The sequence below is a fragment of the Pleurodeles waltl genome, chromosome 5 (genome assembly GCF_031143425.1).
Source record: "Pleurodeles waltl isolate 20211129_DDA chromosome 5, aPleWal1.hap1.20221129, whole genome shotgun sequence".
NCBI lineage: Eukaryota > Metazoa > Chordata > Amphibia > Caudata > Salamandridae > Pleurodeles > Pleurodeles waltl.
The window spans coordinates 1,757,907,604-1,757,934,663 of record NC_090444.1 but is presented as its reverse complement, the minus strand read 5'-3'; the positions used below and the strand labels follow the sequence as shown (position 1 = coordinate 1,757,934,663).

General features: G+C 46.5%; 1 protein-coding gene across 1 annotated transcript in view; it reads right to left on the bottom strand.

The window, feature by feature from the left end:
* Window positions 1–27,060, bottom strand: part of FAM167A (family with sequence similarity 167 member A) — a 127,518-nt gene that overhangs the window by 40,041 nt on the left and 60,417 nt on the right. Inside the window, exon 2 of the mRNA XM_069236158.1 lies at window positions 21,189–21,703. Coding sequence (XP_069092259.1) covers window positions 21,189–21,569 — 381 coding nt within the window. The 5' untranslated portion in view covers window positions 21,570–21,703. The remainder of the gene's footprint in view (window positions 1–21,188; window positions 21,704–27,060) is intronic.

Genomic DNA, 27,060 nt, shown 5'->3' with positions numbered 1-27,060 from the left:
GAGGTTTGTCTAGTGGCAGCTTTGACTCAACATAAAGTAGTATAGAGGGTTAATGTGCTTGCTGCAAAGAACAGAATGATGTTTTGTGTGGATAGCTGAGTGGATTAGTAAAGCCGGCCTTTATAAGCGCTTTAAAACAAATGATTGTAAATGAAAAGGGGCTATGGAGAGATGAGTGGCACGTTTGCCGGGTGGTAGTGAGGGATCTGAGTAGGCGGTCATGGGGAGGGGGTGTTAAAAAAAATGTCGCACAGGTAGCCACCAACGCTAAAGCCGGCCCTCCTGACAGCTGCATATTGCTGGTGCAGAAGGTGGTTGAGAGCACTTTCAGGAAGACACAGAGAGAGGGAGCCACAGTAACCCGAGCTGGAGGGTATAACTGATTGAACTACTAGCTGGCGAGCATAAAGTGCTTGAAAAGGAACTATCTTACTTTAGAGGCACCAATGAAAGAGCAAAAGGAAGAAATCATGCTGATATGGAAAGCGAGAGAGAGCGAGGAGAAGAGAGAAGGAAAGGAAAGGAAAGCGAATGAAAGGACAGGAAAGGTGAGGTGTCAAGGTTTGTCTTGAGCTGGGTTGGACTGCCTGGCCACAAGGTCAGAGAATAGAGGAGCTGTTTGTGAATGATCAAAATGTTAGTTTTATCTCTTGATTTTTAGTGACTTGAAGTTCATCTAGGAGACCACTGCGATGAGGTATTTCTATTTTTGAACGTTCATGAGACTTGAAGGGGAAGTTGCTTTCAGGTGAAGAAGAACTGTGTGATCTGCTTTTTTCATAAAGGAAAGCCCAAAAGAGTGGGTATGGGGTGTGAGGGGGGGACATAAAGACTGAAAGAGAAGGACTCATTGTGGGACCCTTCGGAACCCCGAATGTGACACAGGAGAAAGCAGACCTGCAGAGGGGGGGAGATGAATGACTTGTGAATGATCTTTAGCGTAATCTGAGATCCAGGCAAGAGGGCATCTTGGATTCTCATTTGATGTTTGAGCAAAGTGTGGCGAGACACCCTGCCAAATGATGCCAACAGATCAAGTAAGGTCAGGGCAGCTGAGCCACAACGGTCCATCAGAAAGCAAAAATAAACTAGAATGAACACCAGCGACCGTATTATAAGAAGTGCCCCGGAGGTTCAACAGACTTGTGCTCCTGCTTCTTGGTCCCTGGTGCACTTTGGTATTGCAGAAGAGTCTGTAGATGCTTATGAGGCCCCCCCTGTGATACAGATCTTGACGGTGCACATGTAGCGCTGACGCCATCTCAAGAGGGTATACCCTCATTTGCATGGGGACATGGCCCAGTGAAAATGAGGAAGCACTGGGCTTCTGTGCTCATTCCATATTACAGATGGAAATAAAGAGGCAAACAGGTTGTCTGGAGATATACCGACACTACCACATGGAGGTGGTGCATAGTCAGTACTCCAACCCCTTCTGAAAGTAGGAAAGGGGTGGTCTGGAAGGCAGGCAGGTCCAATCAGTCACTGAGAGTGCCTGGGGGGATCTTTCTCTCCAATGAAATGCAGGCCAGGTTGACGCCACCACGGAGAAAGGTGGACTGGCAGCTTCAAACAGCTCGTCTGCCTTTCACTATTGCACTGTCTCTAAGACAACTGCAAGTTTGTGGCTGCAAAGGGAAGGCTGTCTTTACTGTAATAGGGCACACTATCCCAGTCTGTGGCCGGCACACCTAGCCAAAGGTGTGCTGAGGCGTGGACAAGGGCCGTGCATCCCTTTTTTGTAATATGGGACATGGGCTGATTCGGTGCTAGGTAGCTGCTGAAAGTACATGAAAAGGATTGACGATTCAATATGTTTCTAAGAATAGAGAGAGCTGACCATTAAGTTATTTCTCAAGAATTTTGATTGGAAGCAAAGTAATGAAATTTGGGCCACATTTGCTAGGAACAGCGGGCTCAACCGAGGTGTTTTTTTTAAAAAAATAGAGCAACTACCAATGCTTATTTTCAGCAATGAGGAACAAGGCTTTGAGAATCATAGAATACATTAGTCATTCCAACTGGTCCAAAGACATTGATATGACATTAATAGCCGCAATACGTTCAGTGGTCCTAGTGATAGTGCACATGGAGACCCGATGAAGTGAAAAGTGACTGAGGAAATGATGCAAGATGAGGCAGTGGCCAGTGAGCTTCTGAAGATAGCTACTATCTCCATGATGAATCATGAAAGTGAATTACAAAATGTTTGAGTAAGATGAATTGGAGTTTTAAAGAAAACAGGATGAATAAGAGAATTAACAATTTGAAGACCACTTTAGAGGAACTCTAGGAATTAACGATTATCTTTGCATAATGGGACACCCAGGCCATTCATATGGAGTTTTAGGAACATAAAACCGATTGATAGTGGGGAACATGTTGAAGCCAAGAGGAGCACCTAGCAATTTCTGCTCATTTACAAAAAATGTTTTCAGCTGTTTAATCTTGAATAAACCAAGGGGCAGAAGGTAGACGGTACTTGCTTGTGGATGTGATTAAGGGAGCAATGATATCAAGGCTAGAGCCGATCTAAGAGTTAACCCTTTCCACTCCACACAGGATGTGGTCAGGTTCTGAAGGAATGGAGAGGCATAGACTTTCAGTCAAAATGGAGGAGGATAGTTTGTTCCATGCACGTCTAGGAACATGAGGTGGGATGTGTGATTGGCTGATGAAACAGAGATCAGGTGAAGAAGGGACCAGGTGAACTAAACTGTATGGTGGTCAGACCACAAGAGAGGTTGGGAGTGGTGCAACTTATTTGATCTTGATGAGTCAGAACAAGCTCCAAGGCATGGCCTTCCTTGTAAGTCTGACCTAGTACAAGTTGAGATAGTCCAAGATCGATGGGCATCCGCTCAAAGATTGAAATCTCCTAGGAGAATATTCATAGAGGAGTTTAACAATAAAGAAGAAATTAAATCAAAGAAAGAGTTGCTAAAGTTTTTAGTTGGTCTAGGAGCACATCAGATGATGATGTATGTGAAGCAGTAGGTAACCAACATAGTGATTTTAAAGCCAACAAGTTTGGCATAATCAAAAGGGATTCGATGGGATCCAAGCTGGAGATCCTGAGAGAATATTTATTAAAAATGGCTGAGCCCCGTACATTCTTCTCAGTGCGGGGACATCTAGAGATTCATTGCCAGAGGAAGGGAGAGTGAGGTCTTGTAGGGATGTCTGGCAAGTCTATGACTCTGTTGCAAAAAATGACATATGGATTGAAAACTTGGACCAGAAGACAGATTTCATGGCAGTGTTTATGAAGAGAGTGTACACTGGACAAAATGCATGTACGTTTGTGTAGAGGGGGCTGCGCTATGGCCCTCGAAGGGGCATTGGGAATAGAGGCTGTGGGTTTAGAGCTGGTATGATCGTGAGCCATGGCATATTGAATATAAGGAATAGAAAGTGGAGTGAGAGATGAAAAAAAGTTCCTCTAATAGAACTGGCAGGTACTTACCAAAGAATATTCACAGGGTTGGGCAGCATGGCTGGCACTGGGCATGGATGGGCACTGACAAGCTTGCCATCGGCATGCAGCCAGCACACCAACTGTGGGTGTCTATTGCAGGCCCGGGACTGTGGCCGCTTTAGGAAGTCCCTGCATAAGGGGAGAGCGAGGCACGTGGATGTGGACTACCACCCTCATGTGTAAAGCTGGTAGAGAGAACAAACGGGGTGAAATAAAATAGATTGTTGTCCAGCGACTCCATGTGTAGAGACTGTGCACTCCTTCACACCCACTGGGAAAATAATCTTAATTAAAATACAGGCGAGCACTTACATCATAAATGTAAGGAAAACTAAAACAAACAGAGTTCCAAACTTGTGTGGTTGAAGTAAAATAACAAGATAAAGAAAGACACTGGCCATGGGGCCAGGCAGACCTCAACACACAAGGAAATTAAAATGGTAGTAATTTTTAAATGCAAGCTTGGGTGGTAATGCCACTGAATTACTTTGCTAACACTGCAGTTAGTCGTATCAACACAAAGAAGGCAAGGGTGGAACCAGCCTAGAGACTGAAGCAAGCATTCAGCCCTTGTTGGAAAGGGCGGAATGCACCACTTTTGCTGTGTAACTGGGGAGTACCAGAGGGGGGATAGGTTTATTACTAATTTCATAATACATTGCAAGATATGCAACTTATTCCAACGTCTGATGCTCATACATGCTCCAAGGTCTATTGTTAGGCAACTAAGCTGAGAATAGTATGGAAACTAAGGCTCAGATTTAAGAGGGCCTAGTGCCTCCTTGCGTCACAATAGCGTAATTGTTTATGATGCTAATGTGGCCCAATGAGGCTAAATTTGCTGTGCCATATTTACAAAGTGGCGCAATGCATGCATTGCGACACTCTGTAACCCCTTGCGCCATATTATGCCTGCGTCAGGCATAATGTATGCAAGGGGGCGTTCGCCCATTAGGGGGACTGTAAAAATGGTGCATTGGAATCCAAGAGATTCCACTGCGCTATTTTTAGTGGCTATTTTCAACGCCTGCACAGAGCAGGCGTTAAAAGGGGCATATCTTTGTTTTCAATGGGCCTCTTTGTACTCTGCAGAATTAATACCAAAATGTTGGCACTAATCCTGCACAGTACATCAATAGCTATTGCCCCTACCCTGAGCCATGGTGTGCCGTATATTAAATACGGCGAACACATGGTGGCAGTAGGGGGCGCTGAGGAGCACAAGAAAAGTGGCGCTGCATTGGATGCAGTACCACTTTTCTTAAATTCGGGCCTAAGTAAGCCAATGAAGAGGAGTGAAGACTCTGAAGCAGGCGCTGGTTGGGCTGGCAGACAGAGGCGTCACTTCCTTGCAAACGGAGAGGCTGAAAGGCTAAAAGATGATTTTTTGGGTTTAGGTTGATAGCATAGCTTTCTTCCAAGCTGTTGTTCCTAATTCTTTAAAATATTCACACATATTCTGAAAGTGGACATTGCTTTCACCTACAGAACTATTCCCGCCTCACCTTATGCCGTGGCTGTTCGGTGTATCATTTCAGCTCCTATGAAGTGCTTGTACTGAAATAAACAAGGGACTATTTTACATCTCAAAAGTACTCCGACTCATCACATATTCAATTTGTTTCAATGCAGCAGTCTGTTTATTGTTTTAATCAGCACACCAATGCAAGCCAGACCTATTGACTTTGTCAGTGCTTGTTATTTATTTATTTTTATTGTCTCAGGAAAGGTGTTTCGTCAAGGAGTCCGCAACATAACAAGATGTTATGTGGCACATGAGCAACTAGCAGCCGGGGTGGGTGCGCACGAAAGACCATGTGGAATTGATGGGTGGCCTCATATTCACATTCACAACAGTTTTGGATCTATTTTAGTATTGAGGTTGGTGTGTGGTTAATATAAAGATTCTCTAAGCATGATATGATTCGAGAGAGGGATCATGAAGGAGGGAGCTGAGGGGGAAAATGCATTCAAGCTGGGAGAGAATTTCCTTGCAGGACTGAAATCTGGAGCTGCACATGGAGGTGACTAGGACTGCTGAAAGAAGGTCACAAATTGGGACGCGTATCCTCAGGATCAAAGAGAGGTAATTAGGGAGTTAATTAAGGGAGGAGCAATCCATGGCTCTGAAGACCAGGATCAGTAACTTGAAGAGATCTGTCATTAGCCAGCAACTGGCCGGCTTGATACCAGGTAGTCGGGAGTAGTAATGTGTTTTGGAAGAATGTGCATTTTGTAGCAAAGTTAAGTAGGATTTCTGTGACTAGGTAGAAAGAAATGCATAAGTAGATTTAGCAAGTTCTCAATAAATGAAATCTGGCTCCTGTGGGAGTGGTGGTAATGGATGACTCCATCCATGCTCATAGACTTGTTGGACTGCATCCTGAGGTGTGAGAGATGAATATCTCTAGATAGGGGTACAGAAGAGAGACTGGCTGGAAAATGTATTATTTCTGGTTGCGTGAGCTGAGGCTAAGGTTTGATTGTCAACGAGTGATGGACAGCTGTGAGGCATTTAGAGATCTGTGTTTGTAGGTGGGGTGTACACCTGCGGACATAGAAAGATCTGGGTGTAATCAACATAGTTGATTAGACAATAGAAAGATTTGGGTGTAATCAACATACAATTGTTAAGACAACCTGAATGAAGTTATAATTTGCCAAGGGGTGAGGCGTAGAGGGAGAGACAAAGAGGGCCTTGGAGTGAATTTCGTTGGAGCCCTCTGGGCATATGTCAGGGGCAGGAGAATGACTACAAAGAGCAATAAGAGAGATAGAGCGAAAGCCAGCGTAGTGTCAGTCCTAGGCTACCAAGATTAGATAGCGTGAACAGTAGGGTGGCAGTCAACAGTATCACAAGTGGCGGAAAGATCAAGAAAAAGCAAATGCTGGGAGAACCAAGAGATTTTAGTCTAGATAAGACATGTGAGAGAAAGGCCAGGGGTTTGATTATTTAGAAACTGAAGGGCTTAAATGGTGCGTAAGATGACTTGTCAGGTCTGTACATGGGTATAGGTTCAGTTGAAGATATGGTTGAAACGGCAGAGAGATTGATGGACACAGAAGGAGAGATGAAGAAGGAAGGACGCGGGCTTTGGAGAACTGTAGCCACCTTGGCTCTAGTGCCTGAAATCGTAGAAGTGAAATCTGACAGAGCTTCAACAGAGGGTAGATTTTAAAAGATAGAACTTATTATCAGAGCACTGAAGGGGGATCTGTCCTCCCTTAACATTTCAGAATGGGCACTAAAGGACACTAAAGGAACTTACGTTGGAAGAAATTAATCAAAGGTGCCCTTCAGTCTTTCCTTATTCTGTGAACTCTTTCGTAATGGTAGAATGCTATGCAGACAGCCTTCTAATTTCACAGGTGGACACAGTTCTCAGAGTCACTCATTGTTTGTAAAAATACACCAGAAGCGTGGCGTGGACTCCTGTGCAGGTGGAAGAAACCATCTGATCCACACACCTAACAGCAAATTTGTCTCTGAGTCGTTGGAGGCTTGCAAGCCAAAATGTATCATACCACACCTTTGGGTCTCCTAGAATCCTACTCACAGCACTTGCAGAAAGAGACATGGGAAATAAGGAGTCTTAAATCTAACCTGATATTACAAGGTGCAAAGAAATGGCTCCCTGTTGCAGTTACCCCCCACTTTTTGCCTGATACTGATGCTGACTTGACTGAGAAGAGTGCTGGGACCCTGCTAACCAGGCCCCAGCACCAGTGTTCTTTCACCTAAAATGTACCATTGTTTCCACAATTGGCACACCCTGGCATCCAGATAAGTCCCTTGTAACTGGTACCTCTGGTACCAAGGGCCCTGATGCCAGGGAAGGTCTCTAAGGGTTGTAGCATGTATTATGCCACCCTAGAGACCCCTCACTCAGCACAGACACACTGCTTACAAGCCTGTGTGTGCTGGTGAGAACAAAATGAGTAAGTCGACATGGCACTCCCCTCAGGGTGCCATGCCAGCCTCTCACTGCCTATGCAGTATAGGTAAGACACCCCTCTAGCAGGCCTTACAGCCCTAAGGCAGGGTGCACTATACCATAGGTGAGGGTACCAGTGCATGAGCACTGTGCCCCTACAGTGTCTAAGCAAAACCTTAGACATTGTAAGTGCAGGGTAGCCATAAGAGTATATGGTCTGGGAGTCTGTTTTACACGAACTCCACAGCACCATAATGGCTACACTGAAAACTGGGAAGTTTGGTATCAAACTTCTCAGCACAATAAATGCACACTGATGCCAGTGTACATTTTATTGTAAAATACACCACAGAGGGCACCTTAGAGGTGCCCCCTGAAACTTAACCGACTGTCTGTGTAGGCTGACTAGTTCCAGCAGCCTGCCACACCAGAGACATGTTGCTGGCCCCATGGGGAGAGTGCCTTTGTCACTCTGAGGCCAGTAACAAAGCCTGCACTGGGTGGAGATGCTAACACCTCCCCCAGGCAGGAGCTGTGACACCTGGCGGTGAGCCTCAAAGGCTCACCCCTTTGTCACAGCCCAGCAGGGCACTCCAGCTTAGTGGAGTTGCCCGCCCCCTCCGGCCACGGCCCCCACTTTTGGCGGCAAGGCTGGAGGGAACAAAGAAAGAAACAAGGAGGAGTCACTGGCCAGTCAGGACAGCCCTTAAGGTGTCCTGAGCTGAGGTGACTCTGACTTTTAGAAATCCTCCATCTTGCCGATGGAGGATTCCCCCAATAGGGTTAGGATTGTGACCCCCTCCCCTTGGGAGGAGGCACAAAGAGGGTGTACCCACCCTCAGGGCTAGTAGCCATTGGCTACTAACCCCCCAGACCTAAACACGCCCTTAAATTTAGTATTTAAGGGCTACCCTGAACCCTAGAAAATGAGATTCCTGCAACTACAAGAAGAAGGACTGCCTAGCTGAAAACCCCTGCAGAGGAAGACCCGAAGACGACAACTGCCTTGGCTCCAGAAACTCACCGGCCTGTCTCCTGCCTTCCAAAGATCCTGCTCCAGCGACGCCTTCCAAAGGGACCAGCGACCTCGACATCCTCTGAGGACTGCCCCTGCTTCGAAAAGACAAGAAACTCCCGAGGACAGCGGACCTGCTCCAAGAAAAGCTGCAACTTTGTTTCCAGCAGCTTTAAAGAACCCTGCAAGCTCCCCGCAAGAAGCGTGAGACTTGCAACACTGCACCCGGCGTCCCCGACTCGGCTGGTGGAGATCCGACACCTCAGGAGGGACCCCAGGACTACTCTGATACTGTGAGTACCAAAACCTGTCCCCCCTGAGCCCCCACAGCGCCGCCTGCAGAGGGAATCCCGAGGCTTCCCCTGACCGCGACTCTTTGAACCTAAAGTCCCGACGCCTGGGAGAGACCCTGCACCCGCAGCCCCCAGGACCTGAAGGACCGGACTTTCACTGGAGAAGTGACCCCCAGGAGTCCCTCTCCCTTACCCAAGTGGAGGTTTCCCCGAGGAATCCCCCCCTTGCCTGCCTGCAGCGCTGAAGAGATCCCGAGATCTCTCATAGACTAACATTGCGAACCCGACGCCTGTTCCTACACTGCACCCGGCCGCCCCCGCGCTGCTGAGGGTGAAATTTCTGTGTGGGCTTGTGTCCCCCCCGGTGCCCTACAAAACCCCCCTGGTCTGCCCTCCGAAGACGCGGGTACTTACCTGCAAGCAGACCGGAACCGGGGCACCCCCTTCTCTCCATTCTAGCCTATGCGTTTTGGGCACCACTTTGAACTCTGCACCTGACCGGCCCTGAGCTGCTGGTGTGGTGACTTTGGGGTTGCTCTGAACCCCCAACGGTGGGCTACCTTGGACCAAGAACTAAGCCCTGTAAGTGTCTTACTTACCTGGTAAAACTAACAAAAACTTACCTCCCCTAGGAACTGTGAAAATTGCACTGTGTCCACTTTTAAAACAGCTATTTGTCAATAACTTGAAAAGTATACATGCAATTTTGATGATTTGAAGTTCCTAAAGTACTTACCTGCAATACCTTTCGAATGAGATATTACATGTAGAATTTGAACCTGTGGTTCCTAAAATAAACTAAGAAAATATATTTTTCTATATAAAAACCTATTGGCTGGATTTGTCTCTGAGTGTGTGTACCTCATTTATTGTCTATGTGTATGTACAACAAATGCTTAACACTACTCCTTGGATAAGCCTACTGCTCGACCACACTACCACAAAATAGAGCATTAGTATTATCTATTTTTACCACTATTTTACCTCTAAGGGGAACCCTTGGACTCTGTGCATGCTATTCCTTACTTTGAAATAGCACATACAGAGCCAACTTCCTACATTGGTGGATCAGCGGTGGGGTACAAGACTTTGCATTTGCTGGGCTACTCGGCCAATACCTGATCACACGACAAATTCAAAAATTGTCATTAGAAATTGATTTTTGCAATTTGAAAAGTTTTCTAAATTCTTAAAAGACCTGCTAGGGCCTTGTGTTAGATCCTGTTTAGCATTTCTTTTAGAGTTTAAAAGTTTGTAAAAATTTTAATTAGATTCTAGAACCAGTTGTAGATTCTTAAAAAGTATTCCAACTTTTAGAAGCAAAATGTCTAGCACAGATGTGACTGTGGTGGAACTCGACACCACACCTTACCTCCATCTTAAGATGAGGGAGCTAAGGTCACTCTGTAAAATAAAGAAAATAACAATGGGCCCCAAACCTACCAAAATACAGCTCCAGGAGCTTTTGGCAGAGTTTGAAAAGGCCAACCCCTCTGAGGGTGGCAACTCAGAGGAAGAGGATAGTGACTTGGAGGAAAATTCCCCCCTACCAGTCCTATCTAGGGAGAACAGGGTCTCTCAAACCCTGACTCCAAAAATAATAGTCAGAGATGCTGGTTCCCTCACAGGAGAGACCAACACCTCTGAAATCACTGAGGATAACTCCAGTGAAGAGGACATCCAGTTAGCCAGGATGGCCAAAAGATTGGCTTTGGAAAGACAGATCCTAGCCATAGAGAGGGAAAGACAAGAGATGGGCCTAGGACCCATCAATGGTGGCAGCAACTTAAATAGGGTCAGAGATTCTCCTGACATCCTAAAAATCCCCAAAGGGATTGTAACAAAATATGAAGATGGTGATGACATCACCAAATGGTTCACAGCTTTTGAGAGGGCTTGTGTAACCAGAAAAGTGAACAGATCTCACTGGGGTGCTCTCCTTTGGGAAATGTTCACTGGAAAGTGTAGGGATAGACTCCTCACACTCTCTGGAAAAGATGCAGAATCTTATGACCTCATGAAGGGTACCCTGATTGAGGGCTTTGGATTCTCCACTGAGGAGTATAGAATTAGATTCAGGGGGGCTCAAAAATCCTCGAGCCAGACCTGGGTTGATTTTGTAGACTACTCAGTAAAAACACTAGATGGTTGGTTAACTGGAAATGAAGTGTGTGACTATGTTGGGCTTTATAATTTGTTTATGAAAGAACACATTTTAAGTAACTGCTTCAATGAAAAGTTGCATCAGTATCTGGTAGACCTAGGTCCAATTTCTCCCCAAGAATTGGGAAAGAAGGCAGACCACTGGGTCAAGACTAGGGTAACCAAAACTTCCACTGGGGGTGACCAAAAGAAAGGGGTTACAAAAACTCCCCAGGAGAAAGTGGGTAACACTAGAAACAAAGAAAAAGAGTCCTCTGTAGGCCCCCAAAAACCAGAACAGGTGGGTGGGCCCCAAGACACAACCCAAAACAAAGGTGGGTACCAGGGTAAGAACTGGGATGCCACTAAGGCATGGTGCCACAACTGTAAGCAGTCTGGGCACCACACCAAGGACACTTCTTGTCCCAAAAACAAACCCCAGAACAAAATTCCTGGGGTAACCAGTGTAGCAATGGGAGATGACTCCTCAGATGAGGAGGTCTTCCTAGCCTTCAACTGGAAACAGGGCCCAACAGGTGAGTTGGAGATTCCAGAGGGAAGTAGACACTTCCACCACCTACTGGTGAATGGAATCCCAACCACTGCCCTGAGAGACACTTGTGCCAGTCACACTATTGTGCATGACAGGCTGGTGCTCTCAAACCAGTACATCCCAGGTGAGACTGCCAGGGTAAGAGTTAGCCTAGACAGGGTCACTAAGAGGCCTGTGGCTTTAGTACCCATAGAAGTGGGTGGCACTCTTAGCTGGAGAAGGGTAGTAGTCAGTACAGACCTCCCCCTTGATTGTCTCCTTGGAAATGACTACCCAGAGGTTAGTCAGAGCCCAAGAGAGGGACTGGTCCAGTGCCAGTCCTCTCCCAAGGATTCTGGAAGTCCTGCCTCTGCAGTAAATGCAAGTAGGCCCCAGAAGAAAAAGAAAAGGAAACAGAGTAGGAAAGGTGGACAACCTTTAGCCAAGGTTCCAGCAAGCCAAGGAGATTCTGCTCCAGTAGGGGAGAACTCCAAAAATGGCTCTGATAAAGTCCAACCTGACCCACAAGAAGTCCTGGCTAGTCAGGCAACTGTTAAGCCTGAGTGGGTGGCTCCTCAGCTAACAGAAGAAAGAGTGGAAGAAGGGTGTTTACTACAAGATGTGGTGACCCCCCACTCTAATACAGCAGACAGGCACCCTGAACCCAAAGAAGCCTGTAACTTAGCCCCTTCCCTTGTAGGTGAAGAGCTAAAGGTGTGGTTCTGGGCACTGACAGCTGTCAGTGGCCTCTGCTGGGTGTTATCCTTTATGGCTGCACTATCCTTGGTATGGTGGTCTGACCCCATGCCAAATAACAAGTTAGGCCCCCTGACCCTGTTGGTCATGGTGGGGTTACTCCAGCTCTGGGTAACCTCTTTGGGTAAGCTAGGGGTGACCCTGGCTAAGATAAGATTAGCAGAGGTGGATACCTCTGACCTCAAAATAGAGAGAATGGGTGAAGACATAAAAAGCACAGACAAGAGGCAGTTCAGACTAGGTCCTATCACTGTGGAAGTGGGTCAGTTCCCCAGAGGGAATGACCTGAACAGGAGGATGTAAGGCAGAGTAGGCCCTGCAACAAACCAGCCATTTCCTCTACTCTTCCTCGCCTGACAGACTAGGAAGACTCTTCCAGCGTTGGCTGAGTCTCCTGGCCTGTGGGCTGGGGGGGGCTTGTGTAAAGAAATGGCTCCCTGTTGCAGTTACCCCCCACTTTTTGCCTGATACTGATGCTGACTTGACTGAGAAGAGTGCTGGGACCCTGCTAACCAGGCCCCAGCACCAGTGTTCTTTCACCTAAAATGTACCATTGTTTCCACAATTGGCACACCCTGGCATCCAGATAAGTCCCTTGTAACTGGTACCTCTGGTACCAAGGGCCCTGATGCCAGGGAAGGTCTCTAAGGGTTGTAGCATGTATTATGCCACCCTAGAGACCCCTCACTCAGCACAGACACACTGCTTACAAGCCTGTGTGTGCTGGTGAGAACAAAATGAGTAAGTCGACATGGCACTCCCCTCAGGGTGCCATGCCAGCCTCTCACTGCCTATGCAGTATAGGTAAGACACCCCTCTAGCAGGCCTTACAGCCCTAAGGCAGGGTGCACTATACCATAGGTGAGGGTACCAGTGCATGAGCACTGTGCCCCTACAGTGTCTAAGCAAAACCTTAGACATTGTAAGTGCAGGGTAGCCATAAGAGTATATGGTCTGGGAGTCTGTTTTACACGAACTCCACAGCACCATAATGGCTACACTGAAAACTGGGAAGTTTGGTATCAAACTTCTCAGCACAATAAATGCACACTGATGCCAGTGTACATTTTATTGTAAAATACACCACAGAGGGCACCTTAGAGGTGCCCCCTGAAACTTAACCGACTGTCTGTGTAGGCTGACTAGTTCCAGCAGCCTGCCACACCAGAGACATGTTGCTGGCCCCATGGGGAGAGTGCCTTTGTCACTCTGAGGCCAGTAACAAAGCCTGCACTGGGTGGAGATGCTAACACCTCCCCCAGGCAGGAGCTGTGACACCTGGCGGTGAGCCTCAAAGGCTCACCCCTTTGTCACAGCCCAGCAGGGCACTCCAGCTTAGTGGAGTTGCCCGCCCCCTCCGGCCACGGCCCCCACTTTTGGCGGCAAGGCTGGAGGGAACAAAGAAAGAAACAAGGAGGAGTCACTGGCCAGTCAGGACAGCCCCTAAGGTGTCCTGAGCTGAGGTGACTCTGACTTTTAGAAATCCTCCATCTTGCCGATGGAGGATTCCCCCAATAGGGTTAGGATTGTGACCCCCTCCCCTTGGGAGGAGGCACAAAGAGGGTGTACCCACCCTCAGGGCTAGTAGCCATTGGCTACTAACCCCCCAGACCTAAACACGCCCTTAAATTTAGTATTTAAGGGCTACCCTGAACCCTAGAAAATGAGATTCCTGCAACTACAAGAAGAAGGACTGCCTAGCTGAAAACCCCTGCAGAGGAAGACCCGAAGACGACAACTGCCTTGGCTCCAGAAACTCACCGGCCTGTCTCCTGCCTTCCAAAGATCCTGCTCCAGCGACGCCTTCCAAAGGGACCAGCGACCTCGACATCCTCTGAGGACTGCCCCTGCTTCGAAAAGACAAGAAACTCCCGAGGACAGCGGACCTGCTCCAAGAAAAGCTGCAACTTTGTTTCCAGCAGCTTTAAAGAACCCTGCAAGCTCCCCGCAAGAAGCGTGAGACTTGCAACACTGCACCCGGCGTCCCCGACTCGGCTGGTGGAGATCCGACACCTCAGGAGGGACCCCAGGACTACTCTGATACTGTGAGTACCAAAACCTGTCCCCCCTGAGCCCCCACAGCGCCGCCTGCAGAGGGAATCCCGAGGCTTCCCCTGACCGCGACTCTTTGAACCTAAAGTCCCGACGCCTGGGAGAGACCCTGCACCCGCAGCCCCCAGGACCTGAAGGACCGGACTTTCACTGGAGAAGTGACCCCCAGGAGTCCCTCTCCCTTACCCAAGTGGAGGTTTCCCCGAGGAATCCCCCCCTTGCCTGCCTGCAGCGCTGAAGAGATCCCGAGATCTCTCATAGACTAACATTGCGAACCCGACGCCTGTTCCTACACTGCACCCGGCCGCCCCCGCGCTGCTGAGGGTGAAATTTCTGTGTGGGCTTGTGTCCCCCCCGGTGCCCTACAAAACCCCCCTGGTCTGCCCTCCGAAGACGCGGGTACTTACCTGCAAGCAGACCGGAACCGGGGCACCCCCTTCTCTCCATTCTAGCCTATGCGTTTTGGGCACCACTTTGAACTCTGCACCTGACCGGCCCTGAGCTGCTGGTGTGGTGACTTTGGGGTTGCTCTGAACCCCCAACGGTGGGCTACCTTGGACCAAGAACTAAGCCCTGTAAGTGTCTTACTTACCTGGTAAAACTAACAAAAACTTACCTCCCCTAGGAACTGTGAAAATTGCACTGTGTCCACTTTTAAAACAGCTATTTGTCAATAACTTGAAAAGTATACATGCAATTTTGATGATTTGAAGTTCCTAAAGTACTTACCTGCAATACCTTTCGAATGAGATATTACATGTAGAATTTGAACCTGTGGTTCCTAAAATAAACTAAGAAAAGATATTTTTCTATATAAAAACCTATTGGCTGGATTTGTCTCTGAGTGTGTGTACCTCATTTATTGTCTATGTGTATGTACAACAAATGCTTAACACTACTCCTTGGATAAGCCTACTGCTCGACCACACTACCACAAAATAGAGCATTAGTATTATCTATTTTTACCACTATTTTACCTCTAAGGGGAACCCTTGGACTCTGTGCATGCTATTCCTTACTTTGAAATAGCACATACAGAGCCAACTTCCTACATTGGTGGATCAGCGGTGGGGTACAAGACTTTGCATTTGCTGGGCTACTCGGCCAATACCTGATCACACGACAAATTCAAAAATTGTCATTAGAAATTGATTTTTGCAATTTGAAAAGTTTTCTAAATTCTTAAAAGACCTGCTAGGGCCTTGTGTTAGATCCTGTTTAGCATTTCTTTTAGAGTTTAAAAGTTTGTAAAAATTTTAATTAGATTCTAGAACCAGTTGTAGATTCTTAAAAAGTATTCCAACTTTTAGAAGCAAAATGTCTAGCACAGATGTGACTGTGGTGGAACTCGACACCACACCTTACCTCCATCTTAAGATGAGGGAGCTAAGGTCACTCTGTAAAATAAAGAAAATAACAATGGGCCCCAAACCTACCAAAATACAGCTCCAGGAGCTTTTGGCAGAGTTTGAAAAGGCCAACCCCTCTGAGGGTGGCAACTCAGAGGAAGAGGATAGTGACTTGGAGGAAAATTCCCCCCTACCAGTCCTATCTAGGGAGAACAGGGTCTCTCAAACCCTGACTCCAAAAATAATAGTCAGAGATGCTGGTTCCCTCACAGGAGAGACCAACACCTCTGAAATCACTGAGGATAACTCCAGTGAAGAGGACATCCAGTTAGCCAGGATGGCCAAAAGATTGGCTTTGGAAAGACAGATCCTAGCCATAGAGAGGGAAAGACAAGAGATGGGCCTAGGACCCATCAATGGTGGCAGCAACTTAAATAGGGTCAGAGATTCTCCTGACATCCTAAAAATCCCCAAAGGGATTGTAACAAAATATGAAGATGGTGATGACATCACCAAATGGTTCACAGCTTTTGAGAGGGCTTGTGTAACCAGAAAAGTGAACAGATCTCACTGGGGTGCTCTCCTTTGGGAAATGTTCACTGGAAAGTGTAGGGATAGACTCCTCACACTCTCTGGAAAAGATGCAGAATCTTATGACCTCATGAAGGGTACCCTGATTGAGGGCTTTGGATTCTCCACTGAGGAGTATAGAATTAGATTCAGGGGGGCTCAAAAATCCTCGAGCCAGACCTGGGTTGATTTTGTAGACTACTCAGTAAAAACACTAGATGGTTGGTTAACTGGAAATGAAGTGTGTGACTATGTTGGGCTTTATAATTTGTTTATGAAAGAACACATTTTAAGTAACTGCTTCAATGAAAAGTTGCATCAGTATCTGGTAGACCTAGGTCCAATTTCTCCCCAAGAATTGGGAAAGAAGGCAGACCACTGGGTCAAGACTAGGGTAACCAAAACTTCCACTGGGGGTGACCAAAAGAAAGGGGTTACAAAAACTCCCCAGGAGAAAGTGGGTAACACTAGAAACAAAGAAAAAGAGTCCTCTGTAGGCCCCCAAAAACCAGAACAGGTGGGTGGGCCCCAAGACACAACCCAAAACAAAGGTGGGTACCAGGGTAAGAACTGGGATGCCACTAAGGCATGGTGCCACAACTGTAAGCAGTCTGGGCACCACACCAAGGACACTTCTTGTCCCAAAAACAAACCCCAGAACAAAATTCCTGGGGTAACCAGTGTAGCAATGGGAGATGACTCCTCAGATGAGGAGGTCTTCCTAGCCTTCAACTGGAAACAGGGCCCAACAGGTGAGTTGGAGATTCCAGAGGGAAGTAGACACTTCCACCACCTACTGGTGAATGGAATCCCAACCACTGCCCTGAGAGACACTTGTGCCAGTCACACTATTGTGCATGACAGGCTGGTGCTCTCAAACCAGTACATCCCAGGTGAGACTGCCAGGGTAAGAGTTAGCCTAGACAGGGTCACTAAGAGGCCTGTGGCTTTAGTACCCATAGAAGTGGGTGGCACTCTTAGCTGGAGAAGGGTAGTAGTCAGTACAGACCTCCCCCTTGATTGTCTCCTTGGAAATGACTACCCAGAGGTTAGTCAGAGCCCAAGAGAGGGACTGGTCCAGTGCCAGTCCTCTCCCAAGGATTCTGGAAGTCCTGCCTCTGCAGTAAATGCAAGTAGGCCCCAGAAGAAAAAGAAAAGGAAACAGAGTAGGAAAGGTGGACAACCTTTAGCCAAGGTTCCAGCAAGCCAAGGAGATTCTGCTCCAGTAGGGGAGAACTCCAAAAATGGCTCTGATAAAGTCCAACCTGACCCACAAGAAGTCCTGGCTAGTCAGGCAACTGTTAAGCCTGAGTGGGTGGCTCCTCAGCTAACAGAAGAAAGAGTGGAAGAAGGGTGTTTACTACAAGATGTGGTGACCCCCCACTCTAATACAGCAGACAGGCACCCTGAACCCAAAGAAGCCTGTAACTTAGCCCCTTCCCTTGTAGGTGAAGAGCTAAAGGTGTGGTTCTGGGCACTGACAGCTGTCAGTGGCCTCTGCTGGGTGTTATCCTTTATGGCTGCACTATCCTTGGTATGGTGGTCTGACCCCATGCCAAATAACAAGTTAGGCCCCCTGACCCTGTTGGTCATGGTGGGGTTACTCCAGCTCTGGGTAACCTCTTTGGGTAAGCTAGGGGTGACCCTGGCTAAGATAAGATTAGCAGAGGTGGATACCTCTGACCTCAAAATAGAGAGAATGGGTGAAGACATAAAAAGCACAGACAAGAGGCAGTTCAGACTAGGTCCTATCACTGTGGAAGTGGGTCAGTTCCCCAGAGGGAATGACCTGAACAGGAGGATGTAAGGCAGAGTAGGCCCTGCAACAAACCAGCCATTTCCTCTACTCTTCCTCGCCTGACAGACTAGGAAGACTCTTCCAGCGTTGGCTGAGTCTCCTGGCCTGTGGGCTGGGGGGGGCTTGTGTAAAGAAATGGCTCCCTGTTGCAGTTACCCCCCACTTTTTGCCTGATACTGATGCTGACTTGACTGAGAAGAGTGCTGGGACCCTGCTAACCAGGCCCCAGCACCAGTGTTCTTTCACCTAAAATGTACCATTGTTTCCACAATTGGCACACCCTGGCATCCAGATAAGTCCCTTGTAACTGGTACCTCTGGTACCAAGGGCCCTGATGCCAGGGAAGGTCTCTAAGGGTTGTAGCATGTATTATGCCACCCTAGAGACCCCTCACTCAGCACAGACACACTGCTTACAAGCCTGTGTGTGCTGGTGAGAACAAAATGAGTAAGTCGACATGGCACTCCCCTCAGGGTGCCATGCCAGCCTCTCACTGCCTATGCAGTATAGGTAAGACACCCCTCTAGCAGGCCTTACAGCCCTAAGGCAGGGTGCACTATACCATAGGTGAGGGTACCAGTGCATGAGCACTGTGCCCCTACAGTGTCTAAGCAAAACCTTAGACATTGTAAGTGCAGGGTAGCCATAAGAGTATATGGTCTGGGAGTCTGTTTTACACGAACTCCACAGCACCATAATGGCTACACTGAAAACTGGGAAGTTTGGTATCAAACTTCTCAGCACAATAAATGCACACTGATGCCAGTGTACATTTTATTGTAAAATACACCACAGAGGGCACCTTAGAGGTGCCCCCTGAAACTTAACCGACTGTCTGTGTAGGCTGACTAGTTCCAGCAGCCTGCCACACCAGAGACATGTTGCTGGCCCCATGGGGAGAGTGCCTTTGTCACTCTGAGGCCAGTAACAAAGCCTGCACTGGGTGGAGATGCTAACACCTCCCCCAGGCAGGAGCTGTGACACCTGGCGGTGAGCCTCAAAGGCTCACCCCTTTGTCACAGCCCAGCAGGGCACTCCAGCTTAGTGGAGTTGCCCGCCCCCTCCGGCCACGGCCCCCACTTTTGGCGGCAAGGCTGGAGGGAACAAAGAAAGAAACAAGGAGGAGTCACTGGCCAGTCAGGACAGCCCCTAAGGTGTCCTGAGCTGAGGTGACTCTGACTTTTAGAAATCCTCCATCTTGCCGATGGAGGATTCCCCCAATAGGGTTAGGATTGTGACCCCCTCCCCTTGGGAGGAGGCACAAAGAGGGTGTACCCACCCTCAGGGCTAGTAGCCATTGGCTACTAACCCCCCAGACCTAAACACGCCCTTAAATTTAGTATTTAAGGGCTACCCTGAACCCTAGAAAATGAGATTCCTGCAACTACAAGAAGAAGGACTGCCTAGCTGAAAACCCCTGCAGAGGAAGACCCGAAGACGACAACTGCCTTGGCTCCAGAAACTCACCGGCCTGTCTCCTGCCTTCCAAAGATCCTGCTCCAGCGACGCCTTCCAAAGGGACCAGCGACCTCGACATCCTCTGAGGACTGCCCCTGCTTCGAAAAGACAAGAAACTCCCGAGGACAGCGGACCTGCTCCAAGAAAAGCTGCAACTTTGTTTCCAGCAGCTTTAAAGAACCCTGCAAGCTCCCCGCAAGAAGCGTGAGACTTGCAACACTGCACCCGGCGTCCCCGACTCGGCTGGTGGAGATCCGACACCTCAGGAGGGACCCCAGGACTACTCTGATACTGTGAGTACCAAAACCTGTCCCCCCTGAGCCCCCACAGCGCCGCCTGCAGAGGGAATCCCGAGGCTTCCCCTGACCGCGACTCTTTGAACCTAAAGTCCCGACGCCTGGGAGAGACCCTGCACCCGCAGCCCCCAGGACCTGAAGGACCGGACTTTCACTGGAGAAGTGACCCCCAGGAGTCCCTCTCCCTTACCCAAGTGGAGGTTTCCCCGAGGAATCCCCCCCTTGCCTGCCTGCAGCGCTGAAGAGATCCCGAGATCTCTCATAGACTAACATTGCGAACCCGACGCCTGTTCCTACACTGCACCCGGCCGCCCCCGCGCTGCTGAGGGTGAAATTTCTGTGTGGGCTTGTGTCCCCCCCGGTGCCCTACAAAACCCCCCTGGTCTGCCCTCCGAAGACGCGGGTACTTACCTGCAAGCAGACCGGAACCGGGGCACCCCCTTCTCTCCATTCTAGCCTATGCGTTTTGGGCACCACTTTGAACTCTGCACCTGACCGGCCCTGAGCTGCTGGTGTGGTGACTTTGGGGTTGCTCTGAACCCCCAACGGTGGGCTACCTTGGACCAAGAACTAAGCCCTGTAAGTGTCTTACTTACCTGGTAAAACTAACAAAAACTTACCTCCCCTAGGAACTGTGAAAATTGCACTGTGTCCACTTTTAAAACAGCTATTTGTCAATAACTTGAAAAGTATACATGCAATTTTGATGATTTGAAGTTCCTAAAGTACTTACCTGCAATACCTTTCGAATGAGATATTACATGTAGAATTTGAACCTGTGGTTCCTAAAATAAACTAAGAAAAGATATTTTTCTATATAAAAACCTATTGGCTGGATTTGTCTCTGAGTGTGTGTACCTCATTTATTGTCTATGTGTATGTACAACAAATGCTTAACACTACTCCTTGGATAAGCCTACTGCTCGACCACACTACCACAAAATAGAGCATTAGTATTATCTATTTTTACCACTATTTTACCTCTAAGGGGAACCCTTGGACTCTGTGCATGCTATTCCTTACTTTGAAATAGCACATACAGAGCCAACTTCCTACACAAGGGCATTGTGTTTCAGCATCTGATAGCACTCCACAAGGCACATTGGCACTTGTCTTTTATTTGACACAGCTGCTAGACTACCCAAACATTCTGGTACTTGTGTTGTTCCACGTTGTTAATCAAAAGCTTTTGTAGTGGGGATGGGCATAATCTATAAGAGAGAGACACACACACACACAAACACACACACAAGCTCTCTCTTTCTCTTTCTCTCTCTTTTTGTCTCTCTCTCTCTCTGGCTATCTTGTTAAGCACATCCATCAAAACAAACACACACACACGTGCTCTCTCTATCTCTCTCTTTTGTAGATATCTATAGAGAAAGGTTCATGCAAGGCACTTTGATGTTTGCTGACCTTTATAAAACCCCTTTTATCTCTATAAATATTGCACAGGCGATCAGTCAGTGATTTTCTGTTCAGAGACAAGCTTCCCTTAAGATCAGTACACTTACCAGTTCCTTCCTGAGCCAATTCAAGGCTTCATCAATGTTTTCAAATCCATTAATCTTCCCTGAAGTGATAGTCCTCTTTTCCCGGGGAGAGCTTCCGCTGAGGTGAACCACAGGTGCTTTCCTTAAGCAGACCACATCCTCGCTCGCTTGCCTCTGGTCTTTGAGCTCAGGCTCCACGGTAGGTGTCGGCTTCTTCCATGTTGGGTCCTCTAGCCTGGCCTTCCACTCCAGATACGAGGGCCTTCTGGTCTCCAGCCTTAGTTTCTCGGTCAGCGCCTTCAGACTGCGTAAATGGTCATCTGGTGGGAGCACTAGGGCGGTGCCCTCAAGTTCAGGCACCTCGCTCGCGTGGATTTTTGGTAACGACATCTTATAGCACATCCAAATGAATAAACTTCAAACGCAAAATGCAATGTGGTATTCCACCCGAGTGATAGACAAGGGATTAATTTCCCAGGTTTCTCAATTCTTCCTTTTTTTCAGAGAGGTGAGTTTCTTGACATTCTTCGGTATGTCTATTAACAGAATAAAAATAATTTTAAGTATGGATGATGAATACATTAGAACATATAAATGTTATGACCTTTAGATGTGTAACACAACGCAATGCCAGCAAAGTGCTTTGCAAACGACAAGTGTAGCCAGTGGACTGGCAGGAAAATGCAGGGACAAGTACTAGGACAGATTAAACAGCTGGAGATTTTGCATCTTCAACATCAGCTAAAGTAAAGACATTCAGACTAACACTAAAGTGTTCATTTTCTCTTCTGAGGGAATCAACATTGTGTGTTGTGCCTGACTTATTTACCGTATTGGTGTATTTAAATGCTTTACATACCTGTCTCCTGAGGTAAGTCTGTTTGCTCGTTGCCAAGCTACCAGGGGCTACTTTGTGGGACCTTGACTGGGCCCAACCCTGTGTTGGGGGTGTATTGCTAGTGGTAGGTGTCTACTTACTCCTACCAGTACCCAACATCTAACAAGAAGTATCTAAAAGCAGCCCAGAGTATTTTATTAACAACTTGCTACTACTCCACTGCGGGCTCAGGATTTCTCAGCTCCTTGACTCCTGTAATCGCTTTGGTTGTGGTGTTGAGTTTGGCTGGGGTGCCATATTTGTCCCATTGCTGAATGGAAAAAATGTGAGGGGTGAGGAAAATTGTTTGAAATACTTTCATTGTTAGGATATCACAGTGTTAGCAATTCCTAGATGCCCTCAGTCCAAAATGCTTCACAGTATGATACTGTTGTTCAAAGTCTACATTACTCATTACAACTCTGAAAACACTGGGGATGCGGAAGGTTTTTACTACACAAGTATAGTGTTGTTTCCAATTATTGGAATACATGTAGTTCTCTGACTTTCTCGCTTTTTTCGTTAGTTTTTTCTATGCAAGTGGATGCTTTACTTAGCGTGTTTTTGTGACTGACTTACATGTTACTTGCTTACAACTTCATGACCTTAGCATAGTTTTGTGAAAAACGTGTGGTTTAAGAAAAAATGTTTCCATCTTCTCACGCCTCCTGCAAAAACTAAGAAATCAGCCCACAGTCCCCTCTTCACTGGTAACTCCTTGTGTCCGTAAGGACAGTTTGGTCCTGAACATAAGTGAGAAATTATAGTCAGACATTCTTTTGCACCTATGCAATGACGCGGTTTCCGCCATATTCTCCACAAGCGTTGAGGTGCTTCTCTATGGTGGTGAATGCTTTGGGGGGCGTAACTTCTTTATTTGATAGCTGGATTGGACGAGGGGCTGAGACAAGCCACATTTTCTATGTAGCATACACACTAAGCATCCAGCCCGTTCTGTTCCCTAGAGCAGCGGTTCTCCATCTTTTAACTTCTGCGACCCCCCACCAGATAGTTATTGGAATCCAGGGAGTCATTAATGGAAGCCGGGGGAGTGGCAGCCTAAGTAATTTCTATGATTTGGACCTCAAAACAATACAAAAAAATATAAAAACAAGAATACCCCCAAAATGCTAAAATATTAAAATATTATGTGTAATTCAAAATCAAATATAGAAACAAGGTTTCAGATTTTCAATTGTGTTGCTTTATTTGTGTATACTTTATTCATGTTAATCGGTTCATTTTAATAATATTTCAATTTATAAAACAGTTGCGGACTCCCTGAGCTGACCCCCAGGGGGCCTCGGACCACAGGTTAAGAACCAGTGCTCCAGAGACTGAAATATGTGGCTGGCAATTTCAAGCACAATATTATAGACAAATTATTATAGATATTATAGACAAATTAAAAAAATGAAATCATTTACTGTTATGGGAATGTGTAAACTGCAGTTACAGTTTCACGCATCCCTGAAGCTGGCAAATGCGTCCCCTGGGCTAGATTATTGGACCTGTGTGTAGGCATACAAGCTCCTTTTAATTATCTTCTTGATACTAAGAGGTGCGAAATGCAGGCTACAAAAAGATCTCTTGCAGGAGGTGTGCTAACCTGAAATGCAATCTGACCAAGGGTATGAAGGGGCACTTTTCTCACTCTGTATAAGCCTTTGGTGTGTGCACATGGGTCTGCGGCATTGTAGTAGTAACAGGCACTACCACTAAACTCCATGATAATCATTGTATCATCCACAGAATGATGACATTCGATTTGGACAATCAGGGAATTTGCAAGGTCTGGAGGTCTGCATAGATTTGAGCTTGCTTTTGTCAATGTTTGTTTTAATATCACGAAAAGCAACAGTAGAAACCAGCCCAGCAGACCATAAAATAGGCCCAAAAACAGACCAATAAAATACCTATACACTGAAGTGTCAGACCAACCGGTCTAAGTATACTGCGGTGTTGCAGAGTGTGAGATTAGTTGCAGTCACATAGGCAGATACTTAACATTTTTGGGACGGTCTATACCATAAATAAAGCTTCCGTTTTTCTTTTTCTAATCTGTATTTAATTTTTAAAAAGGAAAAAAAAAAATGGTCTTCTTTTCCATAACACATCATGTTGTCATTCGAGACTGACAACAGGTTAAAACATGGGATGAAATGTTCTTAAATAACATTATATAAGCACTTGTTTGCACTATAGTGCTAATATTTCCCATAGTTGTATTATTATATTATATTTGGCTACTTAAGAGTGCTAAAACATAAAACAGACATCGAAGTATGAGTACACAATTATCAGAAAAATGAGGAAATATACTAGCTGTGGCTTAATTTGTTCATGGAAAACAACATTAATATGGATAAATACTAATAATATGGGCAAATAATAAATATGGATAGAGACATAAATGTTCAAGAGATGAATGCCATGACAGTGTAAACCATAATTGTGGAATAAAAACCCCCACTGATGTCGATCAATGGGTTTAATGGTAATATCTATGCGGGTATACCAAGGATTGACAAAGTCCCAACCCAGGGAGAAGAAAATTGGGTCCACCCTAGAGTAAAAGAACAGTTAAATAACCATGGAATATTCTAAGGAGTCTACCAAGGAGCAAGCAACAGAATCCCAACTTTTGGAGACACTACTAAGCCACCAGTAAATACTAAACTGAAACCACTGAGAGAATCCCAGCCACTGGAGTCACTGGGAAGCCACAAGCAAATGCTATGTAGTGCGATGATCAGTAGAAGCCGAACCCCAGAGGCACTGTTAATCCACCAAGTACTATTCGGTGTATGTTCGGGAATGGCAGAGGAGAAACCATTATACAACTGGCCATAGACTAAGCCCTTTGTGCAACAGTAACAAATACTTAAATAGAGCACTGAAAAGAGAAGTGTATGTGGGTGCTAAGTTGTTCCATAAAGTAAACAACTCAGGTGACTATCCAACTCAGTGCTAGCAGTGAACCTCACAAGCATAACAGGTTCAGCAAGCCTAGCTGCATTTCAGACTTGCAACATGCAGTATTTGGGTGGATCTTCATGTAACTGACCTATCTTTATGGCGGACCAGCTGCCCGAGTCACTGGCTGCTTCCAAAGAGCTGAGACCACGGTAGGCAGGCAGAAAGCTTGTGACGGCTTCCACGGTGTAATCAATAGAGCGCATTGAAAATGTAGAGGATGATGGCATAGATTAAGTGGTGTGCCAGTATCTGAATGTGCAATGCACCATTCTGTGAACAAAGATATCGTTTGCACATGCAACAGATATATCTTTTTCATCAAGTCTGGTACTAGGAATTCAGTGCTTCAGGCAAGAAGGAACACTCCTCATATGTTTAAGAAAGCTGGTTTTATGGCCTTCGCAGTAACACGGCTCCACATCTAGGTGGCACCCAAAGGCTGCTGATGACTCATCTTGCTTTGTAGAAAAGCTGCCCTTAATTTTTGGGCAGCATGGCAGTACAGTCTTTAGTGAAAGTTCCTCTCATATGTGTACTTAGCTGCTGGACAACTTCCTGCCAGCCAGATTAGTTCTTGAGCTGGAAAATACCTTAGACGTGTTATATCCGAACACATGTGCTACTCACTGCTGTCATCTTCACTCTAAGATGAAACAATTCCATTAGAGCTGCTGGTGCTACAGGTGCCTGGTCTGCTGCACGACAAATCACCACTGTGTACCTATGTCGCCTCTTGTTGAGGGTGGTTGGGATCTAGGGCGAGTATTGGTGTTGGTCTATGATCTGCAGTCATCATGTGGTTCTGTGTCTGCCCTTATTGATGCCTTTAACTTGCTGCTCATTTGACTAAATATTCGAAGAATCTCATTTTTACTGACAGGTCCAAGGAAGGCGAAGCGGCTTGTGCAAATTGACATAGACACTATTTTGGCATTTGCTCAGTCTTGCTTCTGTATTCAGGTGTTCAGTATCACAATTTGCTCAACTTATTTTTCACTGTTTCTATCTTCTTGCTGTTCATGTCTGTATGTATGAATTGAAGAAGTAACATTCCATATGCCATGGACCACCAATGTAACATCACTGCTGTAATATCCATGGACAAACCATCTTTATTGATGGCTTATCAGTGGTAAATAATGGATGTCCGTGGTTTACTGTTAACGGTTTCAGTGGAGCAAACTGTAATTGTATTCATATAGCTCTTACTACCCCTGACAAGGTGCTGAAGCACTTTACGGCAGGGATAGGGTTTTAAAGAGATTGTGATCTATGAAATGAGTTATCAGCTAATTGCAGAATTACAATAAGAAGGATTAAGGCAGATAGACAAGAGACTGAGATGAGGCTGTCCTTAGAAGTAGAAGGCATGCGGAGGCTAGAAGGTAAGACGAGGGTGACTCTGGAAAAACAAAGACGAGGAATCAAGTGGAAGTAAATCAAAGTCAGTTTTTCATGCAGGGCTTTAGGGGTATAGTGGGAGAAGGTTTTCTGAGATTGCTTGATATCAGAAGATGTAAGCTGTAGAAAGAAACAACATTATAAATGCCATTCATGCAGTAATTTGTGATTGCTAATGCCATTTTGCACTTTTTCGTGATATGATCATAGGGGCAAAGTTGCTCAGTCAGCAAGGCAATGCAGGTAATTTGACCCCCAGTATGTGGAGGAGGACCCCACATTCTGAATCACCTTGACTCAGTTCAAGTGCATTGATTTTTGGAGCTCCACACAAAATACGTTTGTCATCTGAGTATTCCACTACCCCACCTACCATCAACGCTTTTGTAAGGCTTTATGTTGCAATCTGGCACACTTTTGTGTTTTTTTGTTGTGATGGCATAAGGCAGCAGCCTATAGTGCTCTTAATGAAGAAACAGCCTTGCCTTTGCTACTGACCTTTGATATTCTCATGTCAGTCACACTTTCTCATATGGAGAGCTATCAAGGACTGGATGCAGTAAAGAGTTCTCTTATTTCCTTTGAGGGTGCCCTAAGAAGGGGTGACTCTACCCAGCAGCCATGGTGCCACCCTGC